The sequence below is a fragment of the Dama dama genome, chromosome 9, assembly GCF_033118175.1.
Source record: "Dama dama isolate Ldn47 chromosome 9, ASM3311817v1, whole genome shotgun sequence".
Classification (NCBI taxonomy): domain Eukaryota; kingdom Metazoa; phylum Chordata; class Mammalia; order Artiodactyla; family Cervidae; genus Dama; species Dama dama.
Window position 1 is genome coordinate 43,783,040 of NC_083689.1, and position 15,233 is coordinate 43,798,272.

General features: G+C 34.6%; 1 protein-coding gene across 1 annotated transcript; it reads right to left on the minus strand.

The window, feature by feature from the left end:
* Positions 1 to 363: 363 nt before the first annotated feature.
* On the minus strand, positions 364 to 1,323 carry LOC133061345 (olfactory receptor 5F1-like). The gene has a single exon (XM_061149355.1). It carries the CDS (start codon positions 1,321 to 1,323, stop codon positions 364 to 366), a length of 960 nt encoding a protein of 319 aa, XP_061005338.1.
* Positions 1,324 to 15,233: the final 13,910 nt, after the last annotated feature.

The window sequence follows — 15,233 nt, forward strand, 5'->3', positions numbered from 1 at the left end:
TACTAAATGAAGTAACACTGAGTTATTTAACAGGAACAAATTCTGGCCCATGGTTACTATTAAGATATAAATTATTTAAAAAATCAGCCTAACCATTATATGGGACTAAATTAGCCAATTTTCCCATTGTAAATGTCTCATGGGCAGAAAATTTATGTTATTTGTCTCTTTATTATTATGACATTGCACTGAGATCTTCTTGAACATAGTAATTACAGAATATCCATTTCAGCAGAATTCAAACCAAAATGAAAAGTACAGATATGTCCATATTAGGTGGTATCACTTACATAATTTTAAATATTTACCGTTTGCAAATGTGGCTTGAGAATCAATTCTAAATTGCTTGTTTTAGTTGATCTCTCAAATATTCTGCATGTGTCTGGCCAAGAGCAACCTCTTTCGTGCTAGAACTTTCCTGAAAGCTTTCTTCACATCTTTGTTCCTTAGGGTGTATACAAGAGGATTTACCAATGGAGTGACTACACAGTAGAACACTGAAATCACTTTACCCATGGTAAAGTTGTACTTAGCTGGAGGGCGAACATAGGCAAAGATAATGGTGCCATAATAGATGGTGACCACAGTGAGGTGGGAGGCGCAGGTGGAGAAAGTTTTCTTCCGAGCCTCTCGGGAAGATAGCTTGATTATTGTGACCACAATATTCCCATAGGACGACATAGTGAGAAGAAAAGAACTTAGAATCACAACAGAGCTACATGTGTAACCCAAAGCCTCCACCAAGAATGTATCTGAGCAGGAGAGTTTAAAAATTGGGTCGGAGTCGCAGAAGAAATGATTAATCTTTTGAGGTCCACAAAAGTTTAGGTAAGAGATGAGTATGGTAGGTAGGAGAGGGGCAATGAAGCCCCCAATCCAAGATCCAGCTGAAAACCACAGGCATACCTGGAGACTCATGAGGAATGCGTATCTTAGAGGGCTGCATATGGCCACATAGCGATCATAGGCCATCACAGCCAACAGGATGCACTCTGTGGCCCCCAGAGAAAAAAAAAAGTAGTACTGGGTTATACAACCAGCAACGGAAATGGTAACAACCTGTGAGAGACAAGTGGCCAGCAATTTAGGCACTGTGGCTGTCGTGTACCAGATCTCTAGAAAGGACAAATTTCCTAAAAAAATGTACATGGGTGTTTGAAGTGTGGAATCCATGAGAACAATGAAGATGATGAGGGTGTTTCCCATGAGAGAGAGCAGATATACAGTGAGAAATATCGCAAATAATGCAAGTCTTAGATAGAGAACACCAGAAAATCCCAGAAAAATAAACTCTGTCACTCTTGTTTGATTTGCCACATTCATATCTCATCTTCTTGGTCTGGAATGAATCAACAAAACCTAGAATACGGCAGATAAGCAAGGAAGGAATATTTCATATTTATTTCATGATGATAATAGACAAAATAATAAGGATTAATGTCTGGCAAAAAAAAAAAAGGTATCTTTTTTTTTTAAAAAAGATAAAAAAGGTAAAAATTGGTATCTTTATAAGTACTTTTACATCATTTAGTTTATCTAGTTTATGAAATAAATCACAAAGGTAAGCAGTCTAGTAATCTACTTTACAAATGAAGAAATTAAACAAATAAGTATTTTTCCTAATTACATCACTTTAGTTTGAGGGTGATATAGTATATCCAAGTAGGTTGTTTTAAACAACCGCAGGTCAACTAATATATAAAATTGTAGCCATTGGAACAAGCATGCCATTGTCATATCACTGAAGATTTCACATCCTAGACATTAGAGGAGGGTGAAGAAATGAACAGCATGTGGATCAGAGGCCAGTGCATTGGGGGTGGGCACTCTCAGAATGGACCCCCTGGGCCATACTAGTAGCCTTATGTAGACAAAGAATTGCCTACACTTTTAACACTGTAAACCCTGTTACATGCAATCCTTTAGGTTTTGGTGGGAAATTGGTAGATGAGCAAACTGTATTTGCAGACAATTTTTTTAAAAAGCATGAATTTGACATTTATGGACAAGCTTTTGTTCATAAATATTATTTTAACATTTTTAGTTTTTGTTTTTAAAATCCTTGCATCTACTAATTCTCCTACATTGTTTGTGTGTGTGTGTGTTGATTGCTTAGTTGTGTCCAACTCTTTGCAACCCCATAGACTTGTAGCCCACCAGGCCCTGCTGTCCATGGGATTCTTCAGGCAAGAACATTGGAGTAGGTTGCCATTTCCTTCTCCAAAAGGAACTATAGAAAGAAAGAAAGTGAAATCGCTCAGTTGTTTAAGAGCATTCAAAAAATTAATATTAAAGTCACAAATCCATTCATCCTTCAATGTATATAGCATTTTTAAGCACATAACACAGTATTTATAACTATAGTTGTAACTATTTCTTATCATAATTTAGAAGAAAAAGAAATCTTGTTTTAGAGAAACAATGCTTTTCAACTGTTATATTTATGTATATATTTGCTCTTGTGCCAAAATATCCAGATGATAAAGGCAAATTATAATAGAAAACAATCTTAATATGCATATTAAAACTTTGTATATGTAAAATACATATATTTGTCATTTAAATAAAAGTTCTGACATTGAAAATATAGACTTTATATCTTCTATATCACAATGAAAAACCAGCTAAATGGACTATGAAAGCAATATGGTTCATGTCCACAGGTTTCTGTTGTAAACCTCTGTGGATGTTTTGAATCATAAACCTCTATAGAGAACTGTATATAGGCTTTATGCCACAGCCTTCATGCTCCCTGTGGCTTTCTTATGATAAAGTAGAACTTTTCAGGATATATATGATAAAAATTTAAACCAACATTTTGATATGAATCCCCTAAAACTTCTAAGATTTTTGCCACATTACTCTGAGTAATAAAAATAAAACTGTGCTTTTAAAACCAGTTCAAAAGTATTTTTAAAAATATGGCAAGAAATTGACCTAGAATATATAATTTAAGAAAGCCATTTTGGGGAAAGAACTCGGACAAAAAATTTTTAATGTATTTGTCGAGTTTGATACTCTGGTATCACAAGAAAAATATTGATATTTATATTCTTTTTGTAAGACCATGTGTCTGAAGTGTTGTTCAGTCACTCAGTCATGTCCAGCTCTTTGTGACCCCATGGAATGCAATATGCCAGGTTTCCCTGTCCTACACTATCTTCTGGGGTTTGCTCAAACTCATGTGCCAAAGTTATCTCATTGCTATTATCTATATATCTGATAATTGGAAAAGATTGAAGGGAGGAGAAGAAGGGGATGACAGAAGATGAGATGGTTGTGGGCATCACCAATTCAATGGACATGATGTTGAGCAAGCTCCGGGAGGTGGTGAAGGACAGGGAAGCCTGGTGTGCTACAGTCCATGGGGTTGCAGAGAGTCAGACACAACTGAGCAGCTAAACAACAAATAGTATACTAATTAGTCATGCTACAGCATGTCACACGACTAATCTACTATTGTTACTATTATTATTCTCCTAGAATTAACAAAAGGAAAGAAAAACTGCTTATTTGGAAGGAATATAAGTAAAAATTTAACAATAAAATTAATTCAATGCCATCCCAAAAAAAATACCTTTTCTTTTTCAAAATTATATAATTCTACCATTAGGCAGAAGGGAGTTGTTCACTCTCCAACAATATATATATATATACACTTAGTAGGAAACAAACGGAGAAGGAAATAGCAACCCACTCCAGTACTCTTGCCTGGAAAATCCCATGGACGGAGGAGCCTGATAGGCTGTAGTCCATGGGGTCACAGAGTTGGACACGACTGAGCGACTTCACTTCCATTTTTCACTTTCATGCATTGGAGAAGGAAATGGCAACCCACTCCAGTGTTCTTGCCTGGAGAATCCCAGGGACAGGGGAGCCTGGTGGACTGCCATCTATGGGGTCACACAGAGTCTGACACGACTGAAGCGACTTAGCAGCAGCAGCAGCACTAGGAAACAATGATAAAAATAAAAATTATTTAGCATTTTTATAAAAATATAATAGCACTAAATATAACGAGAAACTTACATATATTTTTACTTACTTGATGTCTTAATTGACAAGCCATAATAACTCCTCTTGCATGCCAAATAAATATCTGAGAAACTGCCTCAAATTACAGAAATAATCTAAATGATAGAAAGTATTGCCATGTAACACTACTATTCTCTAGAAAAGTGAGAAGTAACAAAGGTTATATCCACCCAGGTATACTCACAGCCTATATTTTTTGGTTATTTTTCCCGAAATTTAAGGCTATTACTTATATTTTCTTTAAATGCTCCTTTTCATGCTCTTCATGAATTAGATTGCCCTGTATTCAATTAGTTTATGAGGGAAATAAGCTGAGGGATCTGCTCCCTGCTATGCCATTGACTTTGGCACACTATCTATGCTACAGATAAGCACAAAACTCCTTGTGTGCTTTTTTCTTTTTTCTCACTTTGTTTGTCCCTGTGGCCAGGATGTAGGTAAAGACATGGTCTGAGATCCCCTTGGGAGAAGTATTAGGATTTCATCAGCCTTGAGGCTTGGAGAACTGGCATCTACCTTGGGACATCTACCTGCAGAAATTCTCTGAGGACTTTCCTTTGGTGAAAGTCAGAGTATTCTCCTTGTGGGGGTCAAAGGAAAAGACAGAGTGTGAGAAGCATTTGAAATACTTCCACAGAAACTGAAGAAATGTTCTCCTAAATGGCTTAACTGATTGCCGCTGCCCATAGAATCCATCCTTCAAGCTATAATTTCAGTACTGTGTCTCAATGTGTCAGCCACCACAGAAGATAGTATTCTCTAGCATACAAAATACAAGCTGCATTCACGTTGAAGAATCTTTCTTTTCAATAAAACAAATGAAGAAAATACAACACTGGTTTAACATTTTGATAGCAAATAACTCAACTCAAAAGCATTTACTAAGTGTACGTGGTAAACAAGATTACCCACTCAAGCCAATACCAAGATCGAGTCATTTCAAAAATAGTTACAGAGGAGGCATAGTACATATGTGCAGAAAGAACGAAAGCAAAACAAACCTCAGTATCAGAAGAAGAACACAGCTAGAATAGTGAAAACAATAAAATGGTTGCTGTTCATATACATGCAATGAAAAGAGAATTAGCAATGTAAGTTTGAGGTTGTTTAAATTACTCACAGAAAATAATGTCTGTTCAGCATGCTGTTTTATAGACAGTTGGTTATCCCACATGTAAGTAAATCAAAACCACAAATAAATGCCAAGTAGGTCAAACTCTTATGTATTAAAGAAATAGTTTATAAACCAGTAGTCAACGAGGCAATGGAAGTCGCCAAGAGATATTTGAAAATGTGTGGAGATAGTTTTTATTTCCAGTAACATGAAATGTTGGTTTCATGTGTTAATATTGTCATGAAAGTTGCTTAGATAAGAATCCTTATCCAAGGATTTCAAATCCCCTACCAAAGGTATTAATAGTGTTCCCACTGAGTATTGCTATTCTAAAGGTAAGAGATGATATCATTTTATAAATGTTTAGAGCTATAATTTACTCATAATAAAATGCACCCATTATAAATATAGAGCTGAATGATATTCACAAATGTATGCACACACATAATTCCAACCACAGTAAAAAATATAGCACTCATATACTACACAAAGCTTCCTCATGCCCTTTACTCTCACATTATTTCCCCCTTAGACTCAAGCAATGAATGCTTTTCTTTTTGTCACTATAGCTTAGTGACAAATAATATAGCTTTGCTTATTCTAGATTTTTAATTATACAGAATTCATGGGTCATATATTCTTTTCTGTCATCTACCATGATAGATACTTTTCCATGCTGCTGTGTGTTTTGTATGTCTGTTTCTTTTTATTATATTGATTTCTATTTCTTTGAATGAATATAAATATCAAAGTTTAATTATCTATTTGCATGTTGGTAGGTAATTAGATTGTTTCCAGTTATCCATGGGATAAATGAAAACAAAACTAATATAAACTTCTATTTACAAATCCTTGCTGCATGTATGGTTCACTTCACTTGATTAAACAGCTAGGAAGGTAATTGCTAGCTCATGTGGTAAGTGCTCTATTATTTAACAAGAAATTATCATAAGATTTCCAAAGTCATTACAGCTTTTTACATTCCCACTTTAATACTTTTTTTTTTAAGTTTTTGTAGTAATTATATAGTGTACTTGATGCCTCACTTTACATTTCTGATGACTAATGATAGAATCTTTTCATGTGTCATCTGGCCGTTGTTATGAAAGTTTGTGTAATACAAAGTAATCAGCTCAAACTAAAGAATTAAATGTAAGACACAACGGTAAAACTGCTAGAAGAAAACATCAGGGAAAGTCTTCTTGACATCGGTCTTTGTAAATAATCTTTTACCATGACATCAAAAGCACAAGAAAATAAAGCAAAAATAAATGAAAGGACTATTTTAGACTAAAAGATTCTTCTGCACGGCAAGTAATCATCAAGATAAAATAAATCAGCATATGGAATGAAATATGTGCAAACTATATATGTGATATAGAGTTAATATTCAACATATACAAAGAACTAATAATTCATTAATAAAAGTAATAGTTGAAAATGGAGAAAGGACTTACTTAGAGATAACACTAAAGGAAATATTAAAGGAACTAACAGGTAAATGTAAAGTCCAACATGACTAATCATTAGGGAAATAAAAATCAAAAACACATATAAGCAGCTATACATCAATAAAATGAACAACTTAGAGAAATTCTTAGGAAGGTATACCCTCCCAAAAATGAACCAAGGAGAAATAGAAAATATGAACAGACCAATCATAAGTGATGAAATTGAAAGTGGGGTTTAAAACTTCCAACAAACAAGGGTCCAGGAGCAGATGGCTTCACAGGCAAAACCTGTCAAACATTTAGAGAAGAGCTAACACCTATCCTCAAAGAACTGCAAATGGTTTAAGAGGAAGGGACAATCCCAAACTCATTCTATGAGGCCACTGTCACTTCCATTCCAAAACTACACAGAGATAGCACAAACAAAAAGAAAATTATAGGCCAATATCACTGATGAACACAGTAAGCCTCAACAAAATACTAGCAAATTGAATTTTAAAAAAATATTAAAAGGACCATACAACATGATCAGGTGAGATTTATCCTGGGGATGCAAGAATTCTTCAAAGTATTAACAAACTGAAGAATAAAAATCATGGGATCATCTCGATAGCTGCAGAAAAAAGCTTTTGACAATGTTTAACTTTTTATCAAGTTTATGATAAAAAAACAATCCAGAAAGTGATCATAGAGAGAGCCTACCTCAACATAATAAAGGGCATATATGACAAACACACAGCAAACATCAGTTTCAATAGTGAAAAACTGAAAGCATTTCCTCTCAGATCAAGAACAAGAAAAGGATGTCCACCCTCACCATTTTTAATCAACATAGTTCTGGAAGTCCTAGCCATGGCAGTCAGAAAAGAAAAAGAAATAAAAGGAATTGGAAAAGAAGTAACTATCCTTGTTTACAGATGACATGATATTATACATAGAAATCCTAAAGATGTAACCAGAAAAGTACTAGAGCTAATCAGTGCAGAAGTTTTTAATCTCCTGGCTTAAACCTATTAGTAATTATTTTATTTTTGATGCTATTTAAAATGGAATTTTTTTGTTAATATTATTTTCAGATAAGTTATTGTTAGGACATAACAATAGAGCAATTGGTTTTGTATGGTAAATTTTATTCTACAACATTATTCTTTTTTTTTTTTTTGGTTGAGATTTATTTATTTTTTTACTGGAGTATAGCTGCTTTACCATGTGTTATTAATTTCTGCCATCCAGCAAAGTAAATCAGTTATATGTATACATACATCCAATCATTTTTAGATTTATTTCCCATTTACATCGCCACAGATCATTGAGTAGAGTTCCCTGTTCTATACAATAGGTTCTCATTGGTTATCTATTTTATTCACAATACTGTATAAATGTCAACCTAATCTCCCATTCATCTCACCTCTCTCCTTTCTTGGTAACCATAAGTTTGTTCTCTATATCTGTGACTCTACTTCTATTTTGAAGGAAGTTTATCTATACCATTTTTCTAGATTCCACATATAAGTGATACTATATGATATTTGTTTTTTCTTTCTGACTTATTTTATTCTGTATGACAATCTCTAGATACACACACATTTCTGCAAATAACACTATTTTGTTCCTTTTTATGGCTAAGTAATATTCCGTTGTGTATATGTACAGAAACTTATTTATAGAGTCCTCTGTTGGTGGACATTTAGTTGCTTCCATGTCCTGGCTATTGCAAATAGTGCTGAAATGAACATTGGGGTGCACATAGCTTTTTTTTTTTTAATTGGAGGCTAATTCCTTTACAATATTGTGGTGGTTTTTGCCATACATTCACACGAATCATCCATGGGTGTATATATTTTCCCCGTATTGAACCCCTCTCTCCCCATCCTATCCCTCAGGGCCATCCCAGTGCACCAGCCCTGAGCACCCTGTCTCATGCTTCACACCTTGACTGGCTATCTCTTTCACATATGATAATGTATATATTTCAATGCCATTCTCTCAAAACATCCCACCCTCGTTTTCTCCTACAGAGTCCAAAAGTCTGTTTTTACATCTGCGTCTCTTTTGCTGTCTCACATATAGGGTTATTGTTACCAATTTCTAAATTACATATATATATGTGTGTGTGTGTGTGTGTGTGTTAATATACTGTATTGGTGTCTTTCTTTCCAACTTACTTCACTCTTCACTCTGTATAGTAGGCTCCAGTTTCATCCACCTCATTAGAACTGATTCAAATGCATTCGAGCTGAGTAATATTCCATTGTGTATATATATGTACCACAGCTTTCTTATCCATTGTCTGCTGATGGACATCTAGGTTGCTTCCATGTCCTGGCTATTATAAATGGTGCTGCGGTGAACATTGGGGTACACGTGTCTCTTTCAATTCTGGTTTCCTTGGTGTGTATGCCCAGAAGTGGGATTGCTGGGTCATGTTGCAGTTCTATTTCCAGTTTTTTAAGGAATCTCCACACTGTTCTCCACAGTGGCTGCACTAGTTTGCATTCCCACCAACAGTGTAAGAGGATTCCTTTTCCTCCACACCCTCTCCAGCATTTACTGTTTGTAAACTTTTTGATAGCAGCCATCCTGACTGGCGTGAGATGGCACCTCATTATGGTTTTTATTTGCATTTCTCTGATAATGAGTGATGTTGAGCATCTTTTCATGTGTTTGTTAGCCATCTGTATGTCTTCTTTGGGGAAATGTCTATTTAGTTCTTTGGCCCATTTTTTGATTGGGTCGCTTATTTTTCTGAAATTGAGCTGCAGGAATTTCTTGTATATTTTTGAGATTAATTCTTTGTCAGTTGCTGCATTTGCTATTATTTTCTCCCATTCTGACGGCTGTCTTTTCACCTTGCTTATAGTTTTCTTCATTGTGCAAAAGCTTTTAAGGTTAATTAGACCTAATTAAAGACCTAATTAAACTTAAAATTTTTGCTTCTATTTCCATTACTCTGGGAGGTGGGTCATAGAGGATCCTAGTATGATTTACATCAGACAGTGTTTTGCCTATGCTTTCCTGTAGGAGTTTTATAGTTTCTGGTCTTACATTTAGATTTTTAATCCATTTTGGGTTTATTTTTGTGTATGGTGTTAAAAAGTGTTCTAGTTTCATTCTTTTACAAGTGGTTGACCAGTTTTACCAGCACCACTTGTTAAAGAGATTATCTTTTCTCCATTGTATATTCTTTCCCTCTTTGTCAAAAATACGGTGTCCATAGGTTCATGGATTTATCTCTGGGCTTTCTATTTTGACCCATTGATCTATATTTCTGTCTTTGTGGCAGTACCATACTGTCTTTATGACTGTAGCTTTGTAGTAGAGCCTGAAGTCAGGCAGGTTGATTCCTCCAGTTCCATACTTTTCTCTCAAGATTGCTTTAACTATTCAAGGTTTTTAGTATTTCCATACAAATTGTGAAATTATTTGTTCTAGTTCTCTGAGAAATACCATTGGTAGCTTGATAGGGATTGCTTTGAACCTATAGATTGTTTTAGGTAGTATACTCATTTTCACTGTATTGATTCTTCTGGTCCATGAACATGGTATATTTCTCCATTTATTTGTGTCATCTTTGATCTCTTTCCTCAGTGTTTTATAGTTTTCTATATATAGGTCTTTTGTTTCTTTAGGTAGATTTATTCCTAAGTATTTTATTCTTTTTGTTGCAGTGAATGGAATTGTTTCTCTTAATTTCTCTTTCTGTTTTCTCATTGTTAGTGTATAGGAATGTAAGGGATTTCTGTGTGTTAATTTTTTATCCTATAACTTTACTGTATTCATTCCTTAGCTCTAGTAATTTTCTGGTGGAGTGTTTAGGGTTTTCTATGTAGAGGATCATGCCATATGCAAACAGTGAGAGTTTTTCTTCGTCTTTTCCAATCTGGATTCCTTTTATTTCTTTTTCTTCTCTGATTGCTGTCACTAAAACTTCCAACACTATGTTGAATAGTAGTGGTGAGAGTGGGCACTCTTGTCTTGTTCCTGACTTTAGGGGAAATGCTTTCAATTATTCACCACTGAGGATAATGTTTGCTGTGTGTTTATCATATATGGCTTTTATTATGATGAGGTATGTTCCTACTATGCCTGCTCTCTGGAGGGTTTTTATCATAAATGGATGTTAAATTTTGTTAAAGGCTTTTTCTGCATCTATTGAGATAATCATATGGTTTTTATCTTTCAATTTGTTAATGTTGTGTATCACTTTGATTGATTTGTGGATATTAAAGAATCATTGCATCCCTGGGATAAAGCCTACTTTGTCATGGTGTGTGATCTTTTGAATGTGTTGTTGGATTCTGTTTGCTAGAATTTTGTTAAGGATTTTTGCATCTATGTTCATCAGTGATATTGGCCTGTTGTTTTCTTGTTTTGTGGCATCTTTGTCTGATTTTGGTATTAGGGTGATGGTGGCCTCATAGAATGAGTTTGGAAGTTTACCTTCCTCTGCTATTTTCTGTAAGAGTTTGAGTAGGATAGGTGTTAGCTCTTATTTAAATTTTTGGTAGACTTCAGCTTTGAAGATGTATGGTCCTGGGCTTTTGTTTGCTGGAAGATTTCTGATTACAGTTTCAATTTCCATGCTTGTGATGGGTCTGTTAAGATCTTCAATTTCTTCCTGGTTCAGTTTTGCAAAGTTATACTTTTCTAAGAATTTGTCCATTTCTTCCAAGTTGTCCATTTTAGTGGCATATATTTGCTGATAGTAGTCTCTTATGATCCTTTGTATTTCTGTGTTGTCTGTTCTGATTTCTCCATTTTCATTTCTAATTTTATTGATTTGATTCTTCTCCCTTTTTTTCTTGATGAGTCTGGCTAATGGTTTGTCTATTTCATTTATCTTCTCAAAGAACCAGCTTTTAGCTTTGTTGATTTTTGCTATGGTCTCAATTGTTTCTTTTTAATTTATTTCTGCCATAATTTTAAAATTTCTTTCCTCCTACTAACCTTGGGGTTCTTCATTTCTTCTTTTTCTAGTTGTTTTAGGTGTAGAGTTAGATTATTTATTTGATTTCTCTCCTGTTTCTTGAGGTAGGCTTGTATTGCTATGAACCTTCCCCTTAGCATTGTTTTTACTGAATCCCATAGATTTTGCATTGTTGTGTTTTCATTTTCATTTGTTTCTATGCATATTTTGATTTCTTTTTTTATTTTTCTGTGATTTGTTGGTTATTCAAAAGTGTGTTGTTTAGCCTCCGTATGTTTGTATTTTTAATAGTTTTTTTTTTTTTTTTTTTTTTCCCCTGTAGTTGACATCTAATCTTACTGCATTGTGATCAGAAAAGATGTTTGGAACAATTTCAATTTTTTTGAGTTTACCAAGGCTAGATTTATGACCCAGGATGTGATCTATCCTGGAGAAGGTTCCATGTGCATTTGAGAAGAAAGTGAAATTCATCGTTTTGGGGTGAAATGTCCTATAGATATCAATTAGGTCTAACTGCTCCATTGTATCAATTAAAGGTTGTGTTTCCTTCTTAATTTTCTGTTTACTTGATCTATCCATAGGTGTGAGTGGGGTATTAAAGTCTCCCACTATTATTGTGTTACTGTTAATTTCCCCTTTCATACTTGTTAGCATTTGCCTTACATATTGGGGTGCTCCTATGTTGGGTGCATATATATTTATAATTGTTATATCTTCTTCTTGGATTGATCCTTTGATCATTATGTAATGTCCTTCTTTGTCTCTTTTCATGGCCTTTATTTCAAAGTCTATTTTATCTGATATGAGTATTGCTACTCCTGCTTTCATTTGGTCTCCATTTGCATGAAATATCTTCTTCCAGTCCTTCACTCTCTGTCTGTATGTGTCCCTTGTTTTGAAGTGGGTCTCTTGTAGACAGCATATATAGGGGTCTTGTTTTTGTATCCATTCAGCCAGTCTTTGTCTTTTGGTTGGGGCAGTCAACCCATTTACATTTAAGGTAATTTTTGATAAGTATGAGCCCGTTGCCATTTACTTTGTTGCTTTGGGTTCAAGCTTATAAACCTGTCTAGAATGATCCTTCAGCCTTTGTTGAAGAGCTGTTTTGGTGGTGCTGAATTATCTGAGCTTTTGCTTATCTGTAAAGCTTTTGATTTCTCCTTCATATTTGAATGAAATCCTTGCTGGGTACAGTAATCTGGGTTGTAGGTTTTTCTCTTTCATCACTTTAAGTATGTCCTGCCATTCCCTTCTGGCCTGAAAATTTTCTATTGAAAGATCAGCTGTTATCCTTATGGGAATCCCCTTGTGTGTTATTTGTTGCTTTTACCTTGCTGCTTTTAATATTTGTTCCTTGTGTTTGATCTTTGTTAATTTGACTAATATGTGTCTTGGGGGTGTTTCACTTTGGGTTTATCCTGTTTGGGACTCCCTTGATTTCTTGGACTGGGGTGACTATTTTCTTCCCCATTTTAGGGAAGTTTTCAACTGTTATCTCCTCGAGTATTTCTCATGGTCTTTCTTTTTGTCTTCTTCTTCTGGGACTCCTATGAGCAAATATTGAGGCATTTAACATTGTCTCAGAGGCCTCTGAGGTTGTCCTCATTTCTTTTAATTCTTTTTTCCTCTCTGCTTCATTTATTTCCACCTTTCTATCTTCCACCTCACTAATCCTATCTTCTGCCTCCTTTATTCTACAGTTGGTTCCCTTCAGAGTGCTTTTGATCTCATTTATTGAATTATTCATTATTGACTGACTCTTTTTTATTTTTTCTAAGCCCTTGTTAAACGTTTCTTGCATCTTCTCAATCCTTGTCTCCAGACTATTTATCTGTAACTCCATTTTGTTTTCAAGATTTTGGGTCATTTTTACTATCATTCTAAATTCTTTTTCAGGTAGACTCCCTATCTCCTCCTCTTTGGTTTGGTTTGGTGGGCTTTTATCATGTTTCTTTACCTGCTGAATATTTATCTGCCAATGAGTAAAGAGTCTCAATGTATCTTTATAAATGTTCTAATTCATTTTTGTTAATTCAAACTGACTTGAATTCTATTATATTTCATATTTGGATAATGAAATTATAATATACTCTGAATTCATATTAACAAGCAAAATAATTTACAAGGAAAAAGACAATTATTTTAAAAAGTTATGGATTGGCAAATTAACACAGAAAATTCAAAAATTTTTATCTTTTTTAACCATTCATGAAGTGAGAGTGAAAGTCTCTCAGTGTGTCCGACTCTTTGTGACCCCATGGACTATACAGCTAAGTAATTCTCCAGGTCAATATACTCGAATGAGTAGCTTTTCCCTTCTCCAGTGGATCTTCCCAACCCAGGGATCAAACCCAGGTCTCATGCACTGCAGGTCGATTCTTTACCAGCTGAGTCAGAAGCGAAGTCCAAATAAATTTTTGAAAGTGAAAGTCACTCAGTTGTGTCCTATTCTTTGTCACACATACCATTCATGAGGGGCCTCAAATATACATTATATCACATATCAAAATCAGTCCTTGTCTGAGTCAAGTTCATACATGATTATCACCATCATAGGATGAACTTTTAGAGAAGCTACTATTATCTGAAATGTAATTATTATCGATTTTTATCATAAATATTTCAACATTAAATTTAAATAGAATAAAAATCAAATTCCAAAGACCAGAAAGCATCCTGAAAAGCTCTGGAATTAATTAAGTTTGTAATACTTGTGATACAAATGTGATGCTTACCTGCATTTAATATTAGAAAGAAAGCTATAAATAATGAAAGCACTTTATTTCCCCAAGTTTTCATTCTTTCTTCAATATTTCTATACTTTTAAAGTTTACACTGAATGATGTTGTTTTTATTTTTCATAAATTCAAGGTGATTTCTCCTTTTAAAATTTACATATGTAAAAGTAAATATTCTATGTAAGACTTATCATGAGAAAATAAAGTATCCCACCAGGACATTTTCATAATTTTACATGAACTTTATGTAATGAAATAGATGGAAGTAAGTGAAGTGAAAGCACTCATTTGTGTCCTACTCTTTGTGACACCATGGACTGTGTTCATGGAATTCTCCAGGCCAGAATACTCGAGTGGGTTGCCATTCCCTTCTCCAGGGGATCTCCCCAACCCAGGGATCAAACCAGGTTCTCCTGCACTGCAGGCAGATTCTTTACCAGCTGAGTGACCAGGGCATACCAATAGAAGTAAATATATTCCCAAAGTATAATTTAGTGTTATGACTGCTATTCAGCAAATAATTTTGGAAACATTAGTATTAGGATGTAGTCTACTATCCATTAGATAGTAGATTAGATCTGATAGACAGAATGCCTGAACTGTGGAAGGAAGTTCATAACATTGAGCATGAGGCAGTGACCAAGAGCCTTCCCAAGAAAAAGAAAAGCAAATGGGCAAAATGGTTGTCTGAGGAGGCTTTACAAATAGCTGAGGAAAGAAGAGAAGCTAAAGGCAAAGGAGAAAAGGAAAGATATACCCATTTGAATATAGAATTCCAAAGAATAGCAAGGAAAGACAAGAAAGCCTTCCTCAGTGATCAGTGCAAAGAAACAGAGGAAAACAGTAGAATGGAAAAGACTAGAGATCTCTTCAAGAAAATTAGAGATACCAAGGGAACATTTCATGTAAAGATGGCCCTAATAAAGGACAGAAGTGGTATGGACCTAAAAGAAGCAATTAAGAAGAGG